Genomic DNA, 26,518 nt, shown 5'->3' with positions numbered 1-26,518 from the left:
TTAGAAATCTTTGTAAGCTAAATGCAAGAAAGAATCTATCTAACATTACCTTGCCAGCACTTTTAGGTTGGAATGTAAAACTATTCTCAGATCTCTGTGGCGGGTATTTTTATCTCCATTAACCTCTTGACTCAAGTATAAACATTTATTGAGGGTTACCACCCTTTGTTTGTCCAGTTACTTCAAAAGGTTAGTGAAAAGTGGATGTCTGCTTGACCTCTTTTATCCTCATTAGCTGATTCTAATTGTTCCCTAAGAGATCAAACTTTTGATCCTGTTTGTCCTTGTCAAATTTGTCTGATTGTGGTTTGTATGAATATGAGACCTTTAGCTGAAATAGCTTTCTCAGGTACAAAGTATTCAAGAACCTTTGCTTTTATGTAGCATGAATAGTAAACAATATTTCCGTTCTGTGATACTCCATCTTTATTGACAGGTTTCAGAGGAACAGCCGTGTTAGTCTGTATTCGCAAAAAGAAAAGAAGTACTTGTGGCACCTTAGAGACTAACCAATTTATTTGAGCATGAGCTTTCGTGAGCTACAGCTCACTTCATCAGATGCATACCGTGGAAACTGCAGCAGACTTTATATACACACAGAGAATATGAAACAATACCTCCTCCCACCCCACTGTCCTGCTGGTAATAGCTTATCTAAAGTGATCAACAGGTGGGCCATTTCCAGCACAAATCCAGGTTTTCTCACCCTCCACCCCCCCCCACAAATTCACTCTCCTGCTGGTGCTAGCCCATCCAAAGTGACAACTCTTTACATAATCAAGTCGGGCTATTTCCTGCATAAATCCAGGTTTTCTCACATTCCCGTTGTATGGTCAATTTGGGTTCAAGGCATGTTGAGGAATCCCTGTTTATGTTCCTTTGGATGTAGATAGAATGACCATGTAAGCTTCTTGAATAATTTATACTACAATTCTTTTTTGCAGGGGAAATAATGTTTAATTTGATTGTTGAGGTCTTTTTCAGCAGTCCTACACATTTATCCTACTGTTATGAAATGTATGTAGAACAGACTACATTTGGGTTTATTCAGAGACTCTGAGCCAGTGCAGTCAATTTTTATTTAATTCATTTATTTCTATAGATTTGTAACAACAGAAAAAGGCACCTCTCCCAGACTATAGACACCCTTTAAAAATATTGAGTTAAAAACTCAAATTGTAACATAAAGGGAAATCCAACAGCAAAGTTCTTCATATACCAGCAATGATGTGCTAAAACCTTACAGTAAAAAGATTAAAGAATGTTCCTCTTTCCCCTGGTATTACCCCAGTCAGTACTCGTCTCCCCAGAAGTTCAAGCAACAGTGATCTTTGTAGCATAACCTGAAAGTCAACACATTCCGATTATTTTGGTGCAAGGATGGATCAAGTTCCAAAGTTGAAGAGCCCTCATGGAGAACACCTTGCCTTGCCAGCAGTTCCTTCTGCTTTAAACCAAGAGACCCCCAGTGTGGCAAAGGCAGAGAAGTGGTCTCTCAAATAGACAGGTTCCAGGCCATTTAGAGCTCCATAGGTCACAACCAAAACCTTAAACTCCACCTAGTAGCCTATAGGCATTTAGTGCAGATTCTAAAAGCATTGGTGTAACACGCTTAAGGTGAGAAATCCTGCTTTACAAGTGGGTGGCTTCAGCTTTCAAACTGATTTAAAATGTAGCCTCAGGTATAGCACATTGCAGTAGTCTAAGCTTGAGGTGATAAAGGCATGATTGATTTAACCAAAGCTTCTTGTTATCTTGGACTCTGGTCTTTTACTTTTAACCATTTTAGGAAAAAGAACCTTTTTGAAAAGGTAAACATGTTTCAATTCTTACAGAGCAATAGGCTACAACAAGGTTGTATACTCTGTGTTATTGTGAGCATCTTATGTGCATTGTGAATTTGCTAACCTTTTAGTGCCAGCCCCCTAAAAAATACTACAGTGGCCCAGGATGAACATGAACATGTGGCCACCTCTTATGGCTATTATATGGTACTAAAGAATACGGTAATAAAGAATCTTCTTCAGAGAGAAGTTATACCTCTCCCAAGCTTTATAGGTGGTTGGGGACTTGTGAAGTTTCACTTTCAAATAAAAAGAAGTTAATTTACATATCTGTATAGCTTGGCTCAGAGTTAGGACAGGAACATGGCAAATTCCTTTCAGGTTTGCCCACCGATTCTTCTCAAGTGGCAGAACTTTAAAGAGAAACACCCTGTTTCCTCTCCAGCCCAGCTGTGGTACTCAGCAACCATTCACAGACAGCTCAACCAATTTCAAGCTTTACTTAAACAGGTCACCTGGGAGTTATTTTAATGCTTCCAGTTCAGTTTCTTAAGCTCAAGAAAACCTTTAAGCAATAAAGCGCCATGGCTGACGGCAAAGTAGACTCTGATCTGACTAACGGCTTTCAGCGTGTGCTGGGGTGCATGGATGCAGTATAGGAGCAGATTAGGCACCAGCCTTAGTACTATGTCTTTTGGTCTCGCAGATACTGTTACTAGCCTGGGATTGGGCTTCCAGCTAGCCAGAGGAAGAATGGCTCTATGATTAAAGCACAAGAGAGAGGGTTGGGTTCAATTCCCAGCTCTGTTATAGATTTCCTGTGTGGTGATGGGCACATCACGTAAGTTGAATGTGTGTCTTTTCTCCCTCTGTAAAAACCCAGAAATGTGGGGCTGTAAGGAACCTCCAGAGGTCATCTATTCCAGGCACCCATGCTGAGGCAGGACCAAGTATAACTAGTCCATCCCTGTTTGTCCAGTCAGTTCTCAAAAACCTCCGATGTCTGGGATTCCATAACCACACTTGGAAGCCTATTCTAGTGCTTACCTCTCCTTATAGTTAGAAAGCTTGTCCTAATAACTAACTGAATCTCTATTGTTGCAGACTGAACCCATTGATTCTTGTCCTACCTTCAGTGGACATGGAGAACAATTGATCACTGTCCTCTTTATAACAACCCTTAACATATTTGAAAACTATTATCAGTCTGTGTTTTCTTTTTTTCAAGACAGAACAGGCCCAGTTTTTTTAACCTTTCCTCATGGGTCAGGTTTTCTAAACATTTTATAATTTTTGTTCTCCTCTGGACTCTCACTAGTTTGTCCACATCATTCTTAAAGTGTGGTGCCCAGAACTGGACACAGTACTTCAGCTGAGGTCTCACCAGTGCTGAATAGAGCAGGACAATTACCTCCCGTGTCTTACATACAACACTCCTGTTAATACACCCCAGAACGATATTAGCCAACTGCATCACATTTTTTAATCATATTCAGTTTGTGATCCACTCTAACTCCAGATCTTTTTTGCTAATACTACTGCCTAACTAATGATTCCCCACTTTGTAATTGTGCATTTGATTTTTCCTTCCTAAGTCTAGTACATTGCACTTGTCATTATTGAATTTCATCTTGCTGATTTCAGACCAGGTCATCAATTTGTCAAGGTGATTTTGAATTCTAATCCTATCCTGCAAAGGACTAACACTCCCTCCCAGCATGGGATCATCTGCAAATTTTATAAGCATACTGTTCACTCCATCAATGGAAATATTGAACAGGACAGACCCCAGCAGAACCTCACTAGATATGTTCCCCCAGTTTGACAGCAAACGATTAATAACTACGCTTTCAGTTTGGTTTTTCAACAAGTTTTGCATCCACCTTATAGTAATTTCATCTAGACCACATTTCCCTAGTTCATTTATGGAATGAACCTTACCAAAATCAAGATATCACAGCTACAGCTTCCCGCCCCCTTCACGAGGCCAGTAAATGGGGTTATAGAACTTCCTTTCTCTCACCCTTCACCTGTCTTGTCTATTTAAATTATAAACTGTTGGGGGCAGGAATTGTCTCTTGCTATGTCAAACGCAAATAGGCCCTGATATTGATTGGGGCCTCTAGGCACAACTTTAATGCAAATAATAATAACAGCCACTTGAGGCACAACAGAAAGTATAGGTGAGGAGGAAAGGAATGAAAGGTCAGATGTCTGAAAAGAGAAAAGCCAGGAGAGTTGTGGAAGTGGAAGCTGGGAAACTTGGAGAACAGTAAATGTGTGTCCTTTTCTGCACGTACTGGATAAGAGAAGCCTTCTTTTTGTTTAAACTTGGACTGTACCTTAAAATAGGCCTTTCTTTTATTTGTCTGTTTAATGTATTATCTACTTGGCAAGGACTATTGCCTGAATAGATTTATTCTACCTTTTGATTACTTCTGGGGCAACCCGAGACCATGAATAAGTGTGCAAACAACAATGTGAACTTAAACCGGGAGTTGATTCTACGAGCTGCTGAGCACACTCAGTTCCCATTGACTGCAATGGAAATAGAAGGTACTAAGCACCTTGTAGGAACAGGCCCTAACTCACAAAACCTCCTCATGGCTGTGCAATCATGGCCATCCCAGGCTGACTTTGCTGCTAAAGCTTGCAGTGATTTTAAACACATACGGGCATGATTCTTATGTATGCAAAGAGCATTTTTCATCGCCACAGCAGTGTAAAGCTATTTTAGTGTGAAAGAAAATCAGGCTCATATTTGTTTACAATAGTAGAGGGAAGGGGTTAATGATTTGATTGTCTTTCCTTCTTTCTTCTGTGGTTTCTTCCTGCATGTGTCATTTATATAATGTCTATTTGCAGGATCGTTATTTAAATGGCATGCTCTGATTACATAACTGGTGTTGTCATACATATGGCTTGTTAGTGATTTAAATAGGGGCATAACATAATCAAAAAATCTCAACTAGTCAAATCAAATCATTGCTTTATATCCATATTCCAAATCTATGTAATGAAGATAAAATTTGCATCACAGTACCCCACATAAGGTACATACTAGCCACAACTTCTGCATTTGTATATCTTAGTTTTGCAGGACTAGAAACAATTCTTAAAAGTCGGCCACATTGTTTCTATTTATAATCCTACCACATTTAATGTATTTGTTGTCACTAGTTTTCTTTAGGTCACTTCTAGAAACATTTCTTTCTATTTGTTTCCCTCCGTATTTGTATTTGTTCCAGTTGTTAGTCTGGACAAGCAAATAATGTAATATAGCACACATGGAAAAAGTAAAAACCTATGGATGAACATTTACATAGAGAATATGAAAGATAAAATACATATAAACAAAAGAATATTAGATTCAGTACAAGAGTTCTGTACAGTGATACAATCAAAGCCAACCAAAGAAGGTCAAAAAATATTATGAGAGAGACAAGATGGATGAGGTAATATCATTTATTGAACCAACTTCTGTTGGTGGAAGAGCCAAGCTTTTGAGCTACACCACAGAGCTCTTCTTCAGGTCTGGAAGAGGTACTCAGGGTATGTCTGCGCAGCAAAGAAAAACCTACGGCTGGCCGGTGCCAGCCAACTTAAGCTCAGGTACGGTGACCAGATAGCAAGTGTGAAAAATCAGACAGGGTATGGGGGGTAATAGGTGCCTATATAAGACAAAGCCCAGAATATCAGGATTGTCCCTATAAAATCGGGACATCTGGTCACCCTAGGCTCAGGAGGCTCAGGCTGCAGGTCTGTTTCACTGGTGTGTAGACTTCTTGGATCAGGCTGAAGCCTGAGCTCTGAGTCTCTCCTACCTCGCAGGGTCCTAGAGCCCAAGGTATATAGAATCATAGACTTTAAGTTCAGAAGGGACCATTATGATCGTCTAGTCTGACATCCTGCACAACGCAGGCCACAGAATCTCACCCACCCACTCCTGTAGCAAACCCCTAACCTATGTCTGAGCTATTGAAGTCCTCAAATTATGCTTTAAAGACTTCAAGGTGCAGAGAATCCTCCAGCAAGTGACCCATGCCCCACGCTGCAGAGGAAGGCAAAAAACCCCCAGGGCCTCTGCCAATCTGCCCTGGAGGAAAATTCGTTCCCGACCCCAAATATGGCAATCAGCTAAACCCTGAGCATGTGGGCAAGACTCACCAGCCAGACACCCAGGAAAGAATTCTCTCTAGTAACTCAGATCCCACCCCATCTAACATCCCATCACAGGCCATTGGGCATATCTACCGCTAATAGTTGAAGATCAATTAATTGCCAAAATTAGGCTATCCCATCATATCATCCCTTCCATAAACTTATCAAGCTTAGTCTTGAAGCCAGATATATCTTTTGCCCCCACTGCTTCCCTTGGAAGGCTGTTCCAGAACTTCACTCCTCTGATGGTTAGAAACCTTTGTCTAATTTAGACATGCCTTCAGAGTGTCACAGCTAAATACAAGGTGGGATAGATTGCTAAGCATAACTGGTTAACACATATTGCGGGATACCAATTAAAATGAAGTGGGAAATTAGCACATCTGCAGTCAGAGGACAAAGGAGGGTTAGTAGGTTACAAATTGTTGTATTGAGTCTTACCACCAATGTCTCTGCTGAGCCCATGTTTTTTCGTGACTTTGAAGGTGTTGTGCAAGTTTACTTTGAGGATGAGGACAAAGAGATGAGATATGGAGTGATTGCTTTCTGAAAAGTGTTCACTCACAGGTGATAGTGTTTTTGTCTTTTATCATATTTCTGTGTGAGTTCATTCAAGAGCGTTGTGATTGTCAGATTTCACCCACGTTGTTTTTGGGGTATTTGGTGCACTAGATGAGGTACACCACGTGTTGTGAGAGGCAAGTGCAAGACCCATGGCTCTTGAAAGGTGTGTTGTGGGGGATATTGATCATCATAGCAGTGGCAATATGTCTTCAATAAAAAGTATTATGATATTCAGTATGGATTCATATAAGATAAAATAATATTTTCTTATGTAAATAAAATCCTTTATAATCTTCTCATTTTATTTGCAAGTAGCCTGCACCCATATACTGTACATACAATAGTTCAATTGTACCTCTTAAAATAGTTCAGTAAATTTCTGTAATACTCAATAAACATCAATGCATCTGGAATCTCCATGCCATCACGTGGTTTTCCAGCTCCTTAGATATTTGAAATCACTGGAAAATCTCAAGTGAACCATTACTGGCACTAACTGGAGAATTAGTGATAGCAGAGAAAATATGAGAAAGGGTTGGAGTCTCTTGGACAGAATTATATCTAGATGAAAAAATTTCAGTTAAAAATTACCTTGAGACCCTTTTATTGTACTCTATACTCTGTTGTGGTTTCATAATGCTTGATATACAGGACAAGCACTCTGAATGATAAAAGTCTAAGCGGTGTTTCGCTACCACTCAATGAAAGGACACTCGTGATAAGGCTTACTAAATTCAAGATCAGTCAGTTTTTTGCTGTTAGATTTATGAAAAGAGTTAAGCGCAAATAATGTGGGTACTTGTACTGTACTTTCTTAAATCCCAAACCCTATGAGTATAAAATCTAAAATGTACACTGGATATATTTTTGTTAAAACTATGAGTGTGTGTCTTCTCTGTGCCTTTCAGAACTGGGGATATCATGCTTTAATTCCTCTGATTTGAATTCATTCACACTACCTCTTTCACAGACTTTTTGAGACCCTGTGTAGTGAATCATTAGCATGATTATTATTTCAGCCATAGCAAAATTGCACATCAACACTTAGCAAATGGGGGGAAATTGCATTATCCAATTGGAATAATTTCCTACTATAATATAAATGTTACCCAGGCCATGTCTTTGAAATGGATACTGATTCTTTAAATTCTTTCCTGTCTGTTTCAGGAAATAGTGAGATCCTGTTGATAATGAAGTACAATGTGTCTAAAGTTCACTTCTAAATACTTGGCTCTTTGCTGTAAAAGTCATCTGCATTCCCTTTATAATTCTGAACCACCAGAGATCTGCCTAATCTTGGAGATCTGATCCAATATCATTCAAAAAAATCCTTGATAATAATTCCACCATTCAGATCAGTGAAAACATTAAAGCCTTACTGCTTGTATCGTCTTAAAAATATCCTGAGGCTGGGGAATAAGACCTTGGCTTATGAGTTTGGAGATTTAGCTGTTTGCAAATAAAATGATTATTACTATTATTATTCAAGTTCTTAATAACACAAGCAAATGGCATCTATTTGTTATCATCCTTTCTACAGAAGACAAAGGCTCCAGTCCCTATGGTGCTGACTGCTGGCCCCAAGTGGTTGCTGGATGTGACTTGGCAAGGAGTAGAAGACAACAAAAACAACTGCATCGTGTACAGCAAAGGTAAACACAAGCTGATTTTCTTCTGCTTTCTTTGCAAGGAATTAATGACAGCATGGAAACATACCCATTGCATAAGAGGAAGCAAATTGGAGCAGTGTATTTTTCCCTTGCCTTGTATATAAGTATTTCTTATTCCCCTACTTCACATCTTAAATAACATTATTTTGCTATCTTTTAATAATAAAACCACCATGTTCTGTCTAATATATTAAATGCTTTTGAAGCAGAGAGGCACCACTACTCAGGTAGATGCCAGATATAAAATATCATGCTCATTTCACCCTCAGAGTCAAGGCCTCATGGGAAATATTAGATCCATATTGTGTGTATACTCTCTAAGTGAGTTCTCCCTGGCTTTTTTACATGTCATATCAGTTTGCATTGCTCCATGGCATATTATACTGCAGACTGTTACGTGAAATCTTGCATGCAGTGTAGAAGTAGCTGTGTGAGTCCCAGGATATTAGAGAGACAAGGTAGGTGAGGTAATACCGTTTAATGAACCAACTTCTGTTGGTGAAAGAGACAAGCTTTTGAGCCACACATAGCTCTTCTTTAGGTCTGGGAAAGGTCTTGAATAAGAGCTCTGTGTGGCTTGAAAGCTTGCCTCTCCCATCAACAGAAGTTGGTCCAAAAAAAGATTTTACCTCACCCACCTTGTCACATGACTCGTGGTTAATTAGAAAAGTTTGGACTTCATTGAAACCGTTACATAGATTAAGAATTCATGTCTGCATGATAATAGAAAATAACAGCAGCTAGCTTGCAGGCTCATTCCCTTTGACATTCCAGAGTGTGACATGAAAATATGTTGAAGTTATTTTTGGTAAATTTTCTGTGCAAAGATAGAGTATCATGACGTCATATTGTAATGCGTGGATGAAATGCATACCACTGCCCCCTTCGGGATGGAATGTCAGGCCTGCTCAAGTGAGTGTGACTGCTTTGCAGCCGCACAAAAATTATATAAGTAGGCTCGGCAGAATTCATCATATATATATAAATAATTTCAACAGATAAATCAATGTTTATTTTTAAGCATTTTTTCTATTTTATCAATTACATTTTCACAGTTGTGCAAAATAATGGGGTGTAAGAATTTCCCCCCCAATTTTTATCAATTTAAATGTTTGTAGTTGTGGGAAATCAATGGGGGGATCAGACAATAATAATTTAATGACAGTAGTTGTTAAGATTCAAAATGTTAAAGCTTTATAACTGCTAAAGCACAACAAAAACCATAAACTGTCAACATCATATGTCAAAATATGCAAAGTAAATATATTGAAATCAACCTGTAATAAGTTCTCAAGAGCATTTTTCTTACTTTGCCTATATGTACATTTCAGTTACTATTGATGGAATTATCTTTTAGTTGGTTTGTGTGTGTACAGTGAAATCAGTATTTACTGACACTTACCAATAAAAATCTAATCCTGTCAAGCCTAGATACAAATCTTATTATTCCCATACTTAATCTCTATTTTAGCTCAAGATGTAAAGACTTTTGGATCAAAAGGGTCTGAGTACAATCCACAACGCCAGGTGTGTGGTATAGTCAGCAACCATGTACATGATGTCTCCATGTTTAATGGATACGTTACAGTATTATAGGAAAGCAGTACATGGCATGGGAACAACCCATCAGCTGTTGCTGGTTTTGGCTTTCCCAGGCAAGATCTGGTTGCAAAGCTATGATTCTCTATCCTTGTGTTCAATTTCCCAATCTCAGTGCTTTGTGAATACTTCAGAACTTGTTCTGCTCTTGTTTAATTTCTTTTAGGTTTTATGTCTAACCAAACAGACCTACTGAGATCAAAGATTTGTTTACTGCGTCAACCTAGTGACCATTTCAGCATCCAGGCAAATAAGCACCCATATCAATATATTAACACACAAAACACTAATCATAACATCAAAGACTCCTAAAAACTTACTAGAAACAATTACAACTTGTTCCTATAATCATTGCAATTTATATACTTATAAGAGGATTGCTTTTAAACTGCCACAAGCCTTTGAAAGTTGAAACGCTGAAAAAAGGGAATTAACATGTTCAAAATGAGTTGCACACCAGGGTCTTACAAATTCTTTCTGTTATAATTACAAAAGACCAATACATTAATTCTGTAACCTGCAATACCTGAAATACCACAGAAGGGGATCCAGTCATGCTTCCTTAGGAGCATTGTGTTGAACTGCCCAAGTGGGAAAATTTGTGTAGTATTGTGTGTGTGGTATGGCAGAGCTTCTTCTGCATTGAAACCACAATTTACTTTGAATAGTGTTAAACCTGTTTCATGGACAAACGTTTTGTGGTAGAAACTTCTGTTATGATAGGAATTTTATTTCACTCTTACATATCTTCTGAAAATTCCCATAAGACAGTGTCTTGTCAAGTACATAAGCCTGCTGTAAATATTATAATACTTAGTATATATACAATATTTTACAAACGTTAACTAATTGATTATACAGATAAATTACTATCTACATGAACGCATCTATAGTAACATGGAGGGGTTTGGAATAAGGAAAACTTGTTTCAGTTTGATGTACAGTTACTCTGAATGAAAGAAAACATTGTTCATTTAATTAAAATGCACCCTATTTCACTTAAATTATGTTTGTTATTTCATATTTCAATACATGGTCACATAGTATTGAAAGGGTAGCTCTATGGAATTGTACTGCAAGGTATCTTCTGTACTGGCCAAAAGAAACTTTGATATCCCATCTGCATTATGTAAACACATATTGTTACAAAAAATATGTGACAAAATTCTGAATCATAATGGTAATTGTAAGGTAAAAATCTGCAACTACATTAATTGAACTTGCAAAATAGATCAGAGATATGTGGACTGTTCACTGCATTCTCTACCCACTGTACAGTTTGGGTTGGTATTCCGTGGTTCATTAAGCACCCAATCCTGCAAATTCTCAGTGCCCGGAACACCAATGACATGCAGTGGGTTTTCTGAGTCAGAAGGACTTATGGGACTGGACTTTAAAACAATGCCAAATATAATATTCTCAAAATAAATAAGTACAATAATGCTTCGTTCTTCAATTTGCATTACAACATTTTGGATTACATTGCTTTGATTTGTGTTGACTTTCTGTCTTCCATACTGTCAATACTTCAAATATAATAGTGTTAGGTGTCATTAAGTTGTAATTTGATGTTATGTTGCAGTTTTTTGGACGGTTTTGGTTGTTTTTCTTAACTGCCCATTGTCATTTTAGAAAGTAGTTAGCTAAACCCAGTGTGGGCTGATTCGGTCATGTCAGAGGTTATTCTCAGTATACTCAAGATAAGATGAGCAGACTGAGCTGGCACATTCCTAAGAGCAAAATATCTCTGAAAATCAGCTAATGTTAAAAATTTAGGGTCAAATTTTGCACTTAGAAGTTGCATACATCTCTAGTTTTGTGTGCATCTGAGAACAGAGTTTTGCCCCACGTATGTTATATGAACATAGGAATGGCATTCTTGATTGCCTGGTCATTAGAGACTGTAATAATTAAAGTAATGTTCATATTGCAAATAGAAGGTGTAGGGGAGATTTTCAAAGGTGCAAAGGGAAGGTAGGTGCTCAACTCCTATCGAAAGTCAACGGGAGTAGGTCACCTAGCTCTCCTTTTTGCCTTGGAAATTTTCTGTAGTATTTGTGCTTGGTGAGTGAACATGAATTTTATATGTTTATTTAGAGATATAGGTTTGGATATAGGAAACATAGGCTTCTTTATGTTTATATAGTGGAATGCATACTCAGTTTCCAAATACTGACCTGTGACATTTGCATAGCTTGCTTGTATTTTTAATGTTTGGGTGTCTCTGTTTAACTCTCATTGACTAAACTGCATTCAGATAATACTCAGTATGTCAGACTATGAATGAGAAAATAGCTAATCATTCAAGGTTTGAAGGCAATGATATTTAGTATCCTTTCAGGTCATGTGTGCATCAGCATTAAGACTAATGGTGAAAGCAAAAAGTATCCAATTAATACAGTTTAAGCAACTACACCTTTTTGCGGATCGTTTAAACTTTTCTTATTTTTGTATAATGTAAACTTAGTTTAAAAGACAAGAGAAGACTATTTTAAAACTAAATTTAAATCCAAAAATGTCCTGTTTTATTTGTTTTAATGATCAGTTAGAAACCACAAAGATAAACTATCCAGTAAGAGCTCTCCAATACATAATAAGAGAAATTTTAAAACAGATTTTAAAAATTGTGCTTTACATAGACTTGCAAATGTGTTCTTTCAAACAATAGAGGTTGAATGATTCAAAATACAGCTGCTGTTGAAACAGACCGAGATGGTATTTATGCATGAACTGTATGTTCATAGCAACTTAGTGTACTTGAGAAGCAGCCATGCCTAACATAGGATTATGCAAAAATTTGGGAGAGCTATAAAATTGGATCTATGAATCCATCCACAAGCTAAGAAAGGGCTGAGGTATTACGTAGAAATCTTCTGTTAGGAATTTAAGAAAATTAAATGGGACTGAAAATAAGAGAATAGAAACAATGTGCAAAATACAGTTGCACAGACTGCAATGCACACTCACATAAACACATTTTTAGGTGCATTACTTAAACCATTCTCACTTTCATATGAAACATATGGATACTGTATGTTTAGTGGCATTGTTAAAACAGGGTGCCTGTACAAATATTTAGCTGTAGGAATTATAAAATCATAAGGCGATTAAGTTAGCTAGTTGTGAGATTCCAATATTGCTTTTTAAATGACTTCAGGATATAGGAGGTGCTAAGGTTATTATCTGCTATCAGGAATACAGTGGAATTGTACGACTGGATAATAACTAAACAACTGACACAATGTAAAATTACATTATCAGTGTGTTAAAACAAAATTGCGCCCTAAAGGAGTCTACATGCCAGCTCAGAGCTGCAGTGTAATTATGCTTAACTCTGATAATTAAAATACAACGGAGATCAACAGAATCATTTTCATTAAGAAAATTATTAATGATGGTGGTATAACAGTAATTGATTGCAGAGCACCACAGGATAACTCCATGCAGTAAAACCAACATGTTTAATATATATCTAAGGCCGCTTGGCTATGTTGCATAAGACTGAGGGTGTTTAAAGTTCATGTAGGAGCTGTGGAGCATGTTTGTATATGAAACCAAAGATCATAAGATGGCTGCTTTTAAAACTACAATTTTGATTCAAATGGCTATGTTCTTCAGGAATGGTTTGAGGTCAGGAATATTGGCCGACTGGCCTTAGAGCTACTGAAAAAGAGCCATCTACTGGCCCAGTTGTACAGCAACAACTCAAATATTTCTTGAGTCGTCTGTCATTTCATTTCATGTTATGCATTCGTTGTTTTTACATTTATGTTAGTGATTTACTGATGTTATTTCATTCTCTGCCTGGCCTTACTGAGTAGCTTATGCCCTTAGTTATTACTAAGAGGATGCAGCAGAAAAAACATTCATTCTTACCGCACTGCTATTCAAAAATTATTAATGATTTGTTTGTAAATAATTCTACAGAGTGATATTGTTAATTGCCCCAGTAGTGTTTGATATGTGGTATTAAATACCATGAAAACCTGTATTCCTCCACAAGTGAAACTGCAGTGACTGCTAGCTGAGAGTCTAAAACAGAATACAAAATCCCAGTTAGAAAGGATGTTGCCTTAGAGTAAGAACTAATAATGCTTCATTTTATTTTTGTAAATACAAAAATGGAAAAGAAAAAAATCTACTGAGGAATGATTCACCACATAGCTAAGGCTTGGGTGCTTGTTGTTCGAACAGATGTTACTATTAAAAGCTGCCCCAAAACGTCTATTATCTGATCATAATGGTGAACAAGTCTGCTAGGGTAGATTTACAGGATGAGATCAGTTAAAATGATGGATACCCACAATGAAATTGTGCCATGTAGCCAATTTATAAATAGGCACTGTTAAAAAAATAGTATAGGCTAGGGGACAGAACTGGGTACCAGACTCTCATGAGTGCTAATCTCAGCTCTGCTAATGACTTGCTGTGTGCCCTTGGGTAAGTCTTTTAAACTTTATGTGCCTTAGTCTGTAAATAATACCTCTATACTGACCTCACTAGTGTGCTATGGGAGTTAATTAGCTAATTACCTAATATGTATACAATGCTTTGAAGATATACAACTGTTGTAATAGGGCTAAGTTACTCTGCAATACAGAACTGAATATTATTTTTAATAAACTTTTCTTGTTTAAAGAAAATTTAGTCTATTTTACCTTTGTAGTGAAGGCCACTTTACAATAGGACGAATTTTAATTTTTTTCGATAGTGACATAGGATTTCTTTCCTGTGGTTGTTCTGTGAAATTCTTAATGGCATATCTTTCTCCAGCAAGTGAGTTTTCCAGTAGCAAATGCATTTTAAAATTTCAGACAACACAATGTTAAATTGCTGTACAGAGGCATAGCATCAGGAACCCTAATGAGGCATAGTTCAAATATTCTAAGGAGTTTAAATGCTGCTGCATTAGGATATGAGTTATTTGTTGTGGATCAAAGGGAAAATTGTTTAATAGGCCAAAGGTTAACTTGGAGCATATACTTCAGAATTCTAGGTGTTCTTTCACATATTATTAAAAGCATATTTTGTTTAAATCCCTATGTGTATAAATGTAGACTGTTATGTTCTGTGTAGACAATCAGAATGCAGTATCTGTTGAGAGAATGTTAGTCCCCATGGACAGCCTCTATTAGGTAAACATGCCTTCTATGATGTTACAGATTTCTTATTGGCTATTTGTGTGTGAAAGTGTGTGTGTTTAAATTTCTCTCTTTGTAACTCTCTGATAAATTGTAAAATGCTGTTGCCAGGAAAAAAATAAGAGTGAGTGTGTGTGCAGTGTACATGTATAATAATAGCGGTGTCCAATCCTTCTCTGAATAACTGATGTGTGTTGGAGAAATGGGGCCTGAGATTCTTTCCCACCCATTTAGCACTAGGGCAGTATACCCTCATGACCACTAAGAGAAAGGTTAGCAAATGGGCCATGACAAGTAGAAAGAATGTACTGGAAGGGCACCGTTCATGCTGATCCTTTTTGGAGAATCATTGACCTGGCAGGCTGGCCAAGGAACCTTCCACACACCCACCCCTGCTACACCCCATGTGGCATCAGCAAGCAAGGCAAGATATTGTATTTATTGTTTATTTATGATAACATCCACTGTGTCTTGGGTGCATTCCAGAGAGACAAGAAGGGATGAACAGTGCCTGCCCCATGGAACTCGCAATCCAAAAAGGTTTCGGGAAGGGAGAACAACAAATACTTTTTCTTTCATTTTTTAACTTAATATGCTTGTTAGCTGGTTTCACTGTAGGGATCCATGAGAAAGGGAATTAAATATGGAGAGGATAGGGTCTTGTGAATGACCTCAGAAAGGCTGTATTGTATATCTCTACTGTGTGTCTGCTGTATTTATCTAAAATCACACGCTTAATTCTTCCAGTCCCTCTAGATGTTAGTCATGTATTTTGCTTGTCCAGAAATGCAGCACAAAGGAACAGATATAATACCTTCATCAAGCAATTCATTATTTGTGCATCATTGCAATGTCAGCCATATGTTAATTTTGGGTTGTTTCCTTTTTTGGTAGTATGTGCAAATTTTTGCTGTGCTCTCTACAAATATTGGGACATTTATTTCATTCGTTGAGAGCTGAATTCCTTTTATTTTCAGGGAGGGTTAACTACAGAACACTGACATATGCCTTCTATGGAATAGTAGACTTTTGGAGTGGAGCAGCAAACAATGCCATGAACTGGGACATTAACTCTTATGCTCAACCATGAGTGTATCTTGGGCACAGAAAACAAGCACAGTTTGCATTGCACAGTGGAGCCTTTTGAAAAGAAATACTTCTTCAAATTTAGATCCACTTGCAAAAATTAAATAAGATAATCATGAAAAGATTTCTGTTATTAACCTCAGTATGTGTGGAGAGTATATTTCCCCCTGATTTTTCTAAATAAGTTTCAAGGGAAAGAATTGGTACTTAATGAGAGCCTTTTTCATTTCCCTGCTCCGTCCCCAGCTACATACTAGGTATAAAATGTGGTTTATTTTACTTTTACTTTTTACTCTGTTCTCTTTTATTTTTCAGACCCTTATGCTAAGTAAATACTTGGGGTTGGGGAAAACCACAGGCCTCATGACCCCTCTAGTTTACAGAGTGTTGGCTGTCATCTTCCCTGCAAAGCTACAAGGGGGAAAAAAACAAATTTGCTGAGCCACACATTTCAAGTTGTTGACAACCCCATCCACAAGAAAACAGAAGAAAATATATATGCACTCTGTCCTGTCAAAAGGCTTTCGCCTTATCTTGAGACACTGTCAGGGCAGAAACATCATGGAATGGACAGGAGTCTATTAAATTAATAAGCTGCTGGATGGTGTCTGGAGAGTTATGATGCTCCATAAATCCAGTTTGATCATGGTGGACAAGGTTTAAATCTGAAGACTTCTAATACACATCCAGTCCTTGGATTGGATTTGAAGTTTTGTGCTAGAGACACAGAGATAGTCCTGCAGCTTATGAATTAAGATTTATCATTTTTTCATAGGGTTTTTTTTTTCAGTTCTTGACAAAAATGAAAGCACCTTAGGGATCCTGGCAAATGTTATTGCTTGAAATGAAAGAGCTGTTGTCAAGGTGAAACCATGACCTAGAAGCCTAAAATCAAACTTGGTCATTCTTTTCAAACAGCCCCTTTGGAGCTGAATGTAAAAAGTCTATGTGGAAGGAAACAGGCCTGGATTTATCTGTAGCTGGTTTCGTAGTGATTCCTGTCAAATAATGCTAGTCTGTATTTATGACACAAGGGAAACTAATGGTGGCAGGTATGCCATATAGAAATAGAAGGTGGAAAATCTAGAAATATATTCTTCATCCATTATAGAAGGTCTTGTGTGATAACTGTCAGTATGATATAAAGCTTCTGTCAACCTTACCTTCCAAATACATGAAGCTTGGTTATAATAGTTAAGAGAAGATTCTTTCATAATATTCAAGATGCTTATCTATCAAAAAAATTAGTTTGAAATGTAACACAAAGTAGATATTGACTGTATACGGCAAAATAACTGCCTGGAAGAAAACTCTGAAATCACTTGAATGTATTTGGTTTCTAGCTGGTTACAAATAAGTCAGTTATTGCACGAAGGAAGGAATTTTTGTCTGTAGTCATCAACCTCAGGCAGATGATGTAGAATTAGGTCACTATGCTCATTTTTTTGTTAATTTGGAAACTCAAACTGGTGACTGTTGTGCTTGCTTATACAGTTCATGGCATGACTAGCATTTCTAGCTTCTCAAATTACCCAAACACATATATGGCCTTACATAATTTATTAATTAGTAATACTTAGGATCTGTGGTATTCTTAAAAGCATTTAATGCTCATTTTGTTCCCATTGTTAAATTACAAGCTTAAAGAAACTGGTTGGCATTAAAAAAGGATAAAATATTTTGTATGCTGAAAGAAATGCATGGGTCACATAGCAACAGTGGGGATTGTGTGATATGTTTTCTGCTCATACAAGTGGATTCAGAGCTGTAAGAAGTTAGAAAACCTCCTGTAGTGAGTAAGTTTGTGTTCTTTTTTAAAAATGTGGCCAGCTTTCAAACCTGAGTCATGCTCTTACCTGTTTGCCTACCATCTACTACTAGATTGCCTGCCAATGTAATGTAATGTTGGATATTCACAAGGGACATACCCTGTACATAGTGGAGGTATTTTTTTCAGACTACTGCTACATCAGGCAGCGATGAGATGCTAAGTGTCAGTGAAGAACAGAATATCAATACCTCACCTTATACCTTCTTTTTAACCAAGATATAGTGAAATTCACTACAAACCAGCCATTTCAATCACATGAAAAGAGCTCCTGTTAGTAAACTGAAAACAATTATGGAAATGGAAAAATACATAATAAATTGTAAACAAAATTAGGTGAAGATTAAAAAATAATAATTATAGCCTATGGGCCAAATATTGCCGGTCACCACATGAAGTTCCAGTAAATGGGCTATGTGGGCTAAGAGGGACTTTGGGAAAAAAGGAGTCTTCTTACCATAACCTGGGGTTTTGGTGTGTAGTAGTTGTTTAGCTGCTCCACTGTCTCTTTTACAGCGTAAAGGCTGTAGTGGGAGAGGGTGCCCCTTTACATCCAACAACAATGGGCAGGAGGTTCAGCCTGTATATCTACCTAGCAGAAGGACCCATTGTCCACTGCCCTCTTCTCCTCCCTCCATGTCCCAGCATCTCATCCTTGCTGCAGAAAGAGGAAACAAAAGATCCTCCCTACTTTAGATTGCCTGCATCAGTAAAATAATTCTGTTTTCTTCATACTGGTCCTCCCATTGGTTACAGGGCATTTGCCTTGCCAAACAGACTGCTGCTGGAGATGTGGGTCTCCTGGAACCACACTGTCTCTCACGTTTGGGATTGTCCCAAGATACGGTCCATTTGGCTAGAAATAGGTAGGAGGATAAATATGATAATGGATACCTCCTTAAAAATTACTTCCCAGAACTGTATTTTGGGATATGCTGCATCATCTTGGAAACTGTCCAGCAGACGGGAAGGTTGGTTCTCTAGAGCAGTGTTTGCCAAACTACTCACATTGCTTAGATGGAAGAGAGATTACCTCTAGGGACAGAAGCTTTTTACAGAGACTTGGCTAGCCTGGCACCTAAAGAGCAGGTAACAGTTAGAAAAAGATAGACCTTGGACAAATTTGAAAAGATTTGGTCTAACTTTTTAGAAACCTTTGATTCATTCCTAGTAAATGGAACCTGATAAAGTTCTCCTTTCCCCTCCCTGTCCCCCTTCCTTCCTTTCCTTTCCCTCCCTTCCCATTCCTTGATTTGTACTTCTTTTGTTTTTTTTTTCTGTTTTCTCCTTATTTTGGGGAGGGGGAATCAATAATAATTATAATTGTATATATGTATATCAATAAAAATATATGTACAAAAGGCAAAGCCTTGCAGTATTCAGGCAGTATACAATCCCACAGCCAGACTAGCTGCATGTTTCCCATTCATAGTGGGACTTCCAGGCCCCTTACAGAGTGTTCTAGATTGTGGACCTATTGAAATAAATAGTGTTAATGAATCCTTAAAAAATTTCTTTTAATGTAAATTTCTCAGTTCTCGGAGATGCCTCTGCTAGTTTAAACATCACTTGCGAAAAAGAAAGTGAAATGTATAGAAAAGTTGCAACCTGCTTAAATATCTCTTAAACATATGGGTAATGACTCCTTATTATTGCAGATTGTGCTGGGAAGAATCAAGCAGCTCTCTTACAATGGATTTTTTTTTTATGTGGTATAAAAATGGAAGGAAGAAAAGGAGTTCTGTTTCTTTTCAGTTCCATTCGATCAGGGTGTGCTCAGCAGTAGTGGCACCAACAAAGAAACAGCTGCAGTACACCCTGATTGAACAATAGTAAGAGAGGATTTTGAAATATGGGCTAAGTTATGATACTGAAGGAATTTTATTAGAAAGTTGCTGTGAGTAAATGTTGATCCATATTTCTGAACTGGTGGGCACTGTGTTGAATTGGAGCTCATTATTGGAGGAGAAACTGCCTTGATACTTTCTAGTCTAGTGGCTGAAGTCAGACCTTGGCTGAAATGTTTCAATCAAGCCTTAAAAGGCTTGTTCACAAACCTATCACCATAGCTGCTTATGATTAGGCAACTCCCTTATTTAATTATCCAAAACCAAATAACAATCATCTATAACTTCGGAAAGAGTCAGGAATGGAGAGAGAGAGAGAGTAGTTTTTAACTAATTTTTGCAAAGTGCTTTGAAATTGATGGATAAACAATCACTATTATAAATGCTATCTATTAGAAGTAGTGGAAGTATTAGTGGTAATAGTAATTTAGTAATTTATCAGGAAAGCACCATTTCTTCAAGAAAAAGGTAATGGGCAAAAGGATTCAGGTAACTGAGAACAAGAACAAAAACTACATCTTGGGGTGTGGACCAATCTACAAAGAATGTTGAGAGCTTAGATGTAATTAGAGGACAACTGAATAAGAACACTATCAAACTTTATCAGAAGGCATTAGTAACCCCTGCCACTTCTTGTTTATGGAATTCTAGAACACAGGCAGATAATATATGCAATGCTGCCTGTCATTACCATAATAAACAATATCACATTTGTTTGTAATGATAATTCTGTAAAGCATAACACATAATTGTCTAAGTGAAAGTTTCCCTTTCCAATTGTATTGGTAAAAATATTGCTGAACAAATATGTTGTTGAACAATCAGGCCAGAGAATAAACTACATAAAAGCAGAGAAAAGATATTTTTGAGAAAGCCAAGGATCATTCAGCTAACAGGAATTGACTGATATGCCCTAACCTTCAACTTGAAACTACGATGAACTAATGCAGCTGATCTGTTAGCTGAAACAAATGTTCAGAAATGTTGGAACGGAAGCCTATGAGACATGAGGGAGTGAACTGGGTCTTTGGCCAGCCAAAAAGTTCAGTGGTATTATATGATGGGCAATTGAACTTAAAATACAAGATAAAAGAAATTGTTTTGCATTGGAAAATGAGACGGGTGGCATAAACTGAGCATAACAATTATACATTCTTTATTAACAAACTGTTCTTTTAAAAGTTAACAGGCTGCTTTCTTATGATGGCTGCATATGTGTATTAATGGAGTTAAATTACAAGTGCTTTTAAGTACATTTTCAAGTTACAATTATATGAAAACTTAAAATAAGACTGACAGGTTAAGACTAAACCAGTCCTGTGATTAACTTTCAGTGGTATATTTATAATAGGAGCAAATTAAGTATCAAATCACAATGATATTTTTCAATAGTTTAGTTGGGTGTAGAATGTAGTCTGAATTATGACTTTGAGACTTTATCTCCCATTCCCTCCTAAAATGGAAATGAATTACAGCTAAATGAGAGTTGGCTACATGTTCAGATACCCATTCTCAGAGAGCTTTGTGGATCAGTGCTCCAGGAACTGTTTACTAAGAAACAAAACTGCTTTGAGATGGAAGTGCACTTCATTTCATTTTGATGTTAAGTAGACGGGTTGGACAAAAAAATTGGAATTATTTTGATAACCATCTTAAGAATTACCAGCTTTGGCTGTTTCCAGAGAAATCTCTTCAAAATGTAAAATCTGGGCCCTTCAAGAATACATATTAATTGTTTTTCTTAAAGTTTACACAAGGCTGCAGATGATATCATTTAACTCCTTGGGGTATATTCTCCCCTCTTTCCATATACCTTGCCTGGAGCCCCCTGAAGGTTGTGAGCTCTGCACATGGGTCAAGGAAAGAATATGTCTTTTTTTATGTGTGCATTTTTCTTCCGTTACATCAACTGTAGTATGACACGTACAGAAAAAGAACCCACTTTTCCAAATGGGCACAATATGATGATTTTTCATGCAGCATGTACAGCACTGTTCTGTCTTTATGATATGCAGTACATTTCCTAATTTACACCTCCCAGAGTTTAGTTTCAGTTGCAAAAGTGAATGTGTCCTAAGCAAGATTCTTGGATTCCATGTTTTTGGATTGAACTGAATTGATATAGCCTGTGACATATAGAGGGTTAAATTTTAATAAAGATACAACTGGTTTAACTCAAGAGGTTGAAAATGGATTCTAAGTTCAAATCCAGCCTCACTGAGTTGCAAAGCTTTTATCATTTGGGACTATTGGTTACCTCTGTTAAAAATGGGGTGTCAATCTAGTGTCCAATAGTCATATATCCACATTATAAAAAGCACTAAAATTGGTACCGATTGGCAACACTGTGGTTTTCAGCAAAGAGGACAGATATTAAGTGGAGACATACACTTTATCCTGTCACCGCTTAGTTCCTGTCCTGCAGAATATGGTTGGGTTTCATTGGCAGTTAGTGTGGGGAAGGTGGCACTATCACTGCTGTGCTTAACCTCTTTTGTGGAAAATTAAAAAAACAAAATTCATTCTCCATGGTTGGTAAACAGGCATAAAATTTACAAAGGTTTTAAAAATAATAATACTTTATACTTCTGTGGCAATTTTCATCCAAGCTCTGAAAGCACTTTACAAACATTACAAAGTGTTAGTCTCACATTAACCCTGATAGTTAGGTAAATCAACAGTTCTCAACCAGAGGTCCGGGGCCCATGGAGGAGCTGCAAGCAGGTTTTATGGGGTCTGCCAAGCAGGGCTGGCATTGGACTCATTGGGGCCCAGGGCAGAAAGCCAAAGCCCTGTTGTGCAGTGCTGAAGCCCAGGACCCTTAGCTCTGCCACCGGGGTTGAAGCTGAAGCCTGAGCAACTTAGTTTTGTGAGGCCTCCCTGTGGCATGGGGCCCTGGCCAACTGGCCTGCTTGCTACTGCCTAATGTCAGCCCCAGCTCTTATATGCAGAAAAAACAGTTATTATGGCACAGGTGGGCCATGAAGTTTTTATAGCATGTTGGGGTGTCTCAGAAAGAAAAAGGTTGAGAACCCCTGAGGTAAATCTTATTATCCCCAGTTTACATCTCAGAAGAATAAGATATAGAGATATTAAATAATTTGCATGAGTATTTTGCAGAATGGGGAATAGAACACGTCTTACATCTCCAATGGGTATACGTTCAACACAAGACAATCCTTCCTCTCACTTAAAAGATTGTTCCTCAATTGCACAGGAGGAAATTAGGAAATTGTATGAAAATCAAATTTTAAATAGGTGACACCCAAGAGAGCAAAATCTTTGGTATGGCCAAAAGAAAAAGAGCAAACAAAATGGATGAGCTGGTAGGTGGCCTTTCCTTAAAGAACGTAGGTACAGGTTCCGCAGTGCACACTGTGATTTCAGAGTTAGCACTGGATTTTAATTTTTAAGAATTTCTTGATTATTGCAAAGCCCCTATAGTCTAAATATTTGAAGCGCATTCAGGGTGCAATTCAGGAAAGCCTTCAAACATGTGTTTATATCTATCCTCATTTAGAAAAAGCATTTAAGCACATTTTTAAGTGATGTCCTGAATAGGGATGTTTTCCTGAAATGTTCCTATTTTCAGGAGTTAAACATAAACAATGGTGCCTCAGCTGAATATATCGAATAAAATTCTAAAATATTGTGTTTGCGGTTTTGCTTCTCTATGTCCCTAATGTCATGCCTATAATGTGCTCTCTGAGAATCTAACCCTACAGATTAGTAGGAACTGGTAGATGGAGTTTCATTTGAGCACACTAGCCTGGCAGAGAACTGTTAGTAGAAAATTGCTGTTAAACCCCCCCTCCCCCCCACACACATCTTTTTTTGTTGTTTTGTTTGGGTCATTTTGGGTCATTGCTTTTGCAGTTGCAATTTTTGGTTACTGTTTTCAATGATACTGCTTACTGAAGAAATAGAGACTCCCTACAGTATTTAACAATAAATCTGAATCTAATTTTCTGTTTTGGAAATGAGCCTATCTGATTTCAGGTTTATACTATGAAGAGGGACACATCTGATTTATCAAACAGTATCATATTTACTTAGTAACAACTTGGCAGATACTAGTAAAAGGTTGGCTTTGATTCATAATACAATGGACTAGCAGTTAGCTATAGCCCATAAAACCTACCTGTAACCACACCATTTAGTCCTAGACCAAATAAGTAAAATGGATAGAATATGTAACTCATAATATCAACTACAGTGTTTTCATATGGAGATTAAGATCAAAATATGTTGTTATTATTATTACTATCTGCAAAGCTACAATAGTGTGCTCAGCAGTGTAGCGAATAAATATAAAGAAAGTGTCCTCTCTGAACAGCTTAGGGTTCAAGAACTTTATTTTATCTAGAATAATAGTCTTGTCTTAGTCTTGTCAAAAGTCATTCACAAATTTTAGGCTTAATATATTTGTGAGGTGGAACATATTGTACGGCTTCATCTCGGCAGTAATAGTTTTCTGTGTAAAACAGAAACATGACTGTCTTTTTCCATAACTTTGAAGCAGGTGGACCATGCCTAAATGGTATAAGGAATGGCTGCTAATGATTTTGGGGTACTTTCAATATTCCTAATGTAGTCACCTTTCCTGACTCTATACACATACTTTAACATCAGGGGTCTCAGTGGACTTCAGTGTAGTCCCATTTGTGTAAAACTGGTGTAACGGGGTAGAGAATCCATCCCATAGTTTTCCATACTGTCAACCTTAGTTGAACACCTCAGTTTGGTCCCTGGCTCTTCAGGAATGCAGGGGACAGGAGGCATGTAGAGGTGATACAATGAGGGTGAGCCTCATGTCACTCCTGTAGCAATCCTTGTTAGCCTATATGTTATATAGTGTTAATTATAAGGGGATCATAAAGATGCTGTACATAGCCCTCACTGCAGGAAGAAAGTAGTCACAAAACAGGGCACATACATATTCTTAACTCTTTCCTGGTCCCTTCATCTTGAATCCTAAATGTGGTGTTACCAGATGAGCTGGTTAGGAAATGGAAGCTACAGAGAGAAATTAAATTGGAATTGTTTAGATTTAAGGGAGACTTGTACTGGATAATAAGGGGCTGCCAAAAAGAATTTTTAAAAACATTGAATTCCAAAATTTTCTTAAAGTACAGTTCACATTGCTTTTGCTCACTTTTGGAAAAAAAATGGATATACCACTCTGTTTCAGAGTTTTTACTGTAGCCTAAGTAATTTAGCACTCCAACACATGGAGCTAGTGAGATGTATTGCTGAGTAAGCACTGCAAAGCATCATGACATATACCACACACCATCAAAATCTATTCATAAAATACTTCAGATAAAATAAAATAATGTAGTAGTAAACAAGAATAATCTTATATTTATATACCACTTTTCATCCCAGAGTATCCCAAATTGTTTTATAAACTATAAATAAATGAATCACAGCATTCACAACTGAAATGCAGCCACCTCTGAAGCTATAGAACTCACAGCAACATAGTGTATCAGTTTAAGGCAGGAGGTGAAAAACTACCATAAAAATAAATTTCATATATTGTCATGAAGAATAGGTTCTGGTATTCAGGAAATTCCTGTTCCAATTTATGGGAATAAGGAGACAAAAGAAACAAGAGTTAATTGGCAGTGGTTTGATGAATTATTAAAATGTCACTGCTCAGTCAGTCAAGGTTAAGAGAATTAGATATACTTGGAGCCAAAGGGCATTGACAGCCACCGTGGAGGTACCTGATCTGGTCTGTATAATACTGAGTTGGGATCGGTCTCAGATTGTTTCTGTCTCCTCTTTTTACACGTCTCCTCCTTTTGGAGGAATTCATCTTAAATGTTTACCTTCTTACCCAAGGCACAGTCCATTCTGAATTATATAGCATGTTGAATGTCCAACGTCATTTTGCATTGTGCTTTGTTAGGAAGGAACAAAAAGATTTGGTGGAAAGGAATTTGAAATAAGCCCTTGTTTCATGAAAGGAGGGACTGACACATGCAAGCAAGTTTATGGTAACTGATCTATTACAGTGTTGAAGTTCGGATCTAGATTTGGATTTTAATACAAACTTCTTCTTATCCAGGCCCAAATCTGAATGCAAATTTCTCCAGAATTTTGGGTGGGTTGGAAGGAGAAAGGGTGGTGCTGACCCAGTGTTTCCAAACCACATTGGATCCTTTCCTATTTTATATACTGAAGAATTCCTCAAGCAATATATGACTCCCTAATAGGGGATATTGTGAATATCTATACCCCTAGTAAAAGGAAAATCCATAAAAGTACCTGAACAAAATTAACATACTGTTATATTTAAAATTGTTAGATTGTAGTTCTCTATAATATTTCTCAGGTTCTAGTCTTTTGGCAATATAATTTCAATAGATGCACTAAGGAAAGTGCCAAGACCAGCTTTCACAGTTCCCCCCTCTTTGAATCCCTGTTGGGCTCTGTGATTTTTCATAGCTGGACTAAAGTTGTGTCAACGGGAGACTTGCACCATACAGACTGAAATGTTAAAGAAAGCTACAAGGAACAGCTTTGAGGCAAGGTTTCAAGCTTTGTCATCACGCTTGAAGAATTTTCTGTTTAATGTACTGTAATGCAGTATTCAATGGGGACAAGTTTAATTGAGTTTTACACAACCCAGTTGGGAGTAGCGCTGCAAGGTAGGTGATGTCTAGGTTTTTAATCTTCCACTCCGGAGAGGCTTGTTGACGAAGTGGTTCTTTCTCTTTGTAAGAAAAAAAGGAAGCATGAGAAATGATACATCCGTGGATAAAACCAATTGGCAACCCCCAAAGGAATGAGGGCGATAAGGCGAATCCAGCACTTGTAAGAAATAAAA

General features: G+C 37.4%; 1 protein-coding gene across 11 annotated transcripts in view; it reads left to right on the top strand.

The window, feature by feature from the left end:
• Positions 1–26,518, top strand: part of ZFPM2 (zinc finger protein, FOG family member 2) — a 507,265-nt gene that overhangs the window by 366,439 nt on the left and 114,308 nt on the right. For all 11 annotated transcript variants that reach the window (XM_048841473.2, XM_048841468.2, XM_048841465.2 and 8 more), the window contains one exon: positions 8,050–8,161. In XM_048841473.2, the coding sequence (XP_048697430.1) occupies positions 8,050–8,161 (112 nt within the window). The remainder of the gene's footprint in view (positions 1–8,049; positions 8,162–26,518) is intronic.

Source organism: Caretta caretta, chromosome 2, assembly GCF_965140235.1.
Source record: "Caretta caretta isolate rCarCar2 chromosome 2, rCarCar1.hap1, whole genome shotgun sequence".
Lineage (NCBI taxonomy): Eukaryota > Metazoa > Chordata > Testudines > Cheloniidae > Caretta > Caretta caretta.
Note: the sequence above shows the minus strand (reverse complement) of the source record. Positions and strands in the feature narration are given on the sequence as shown.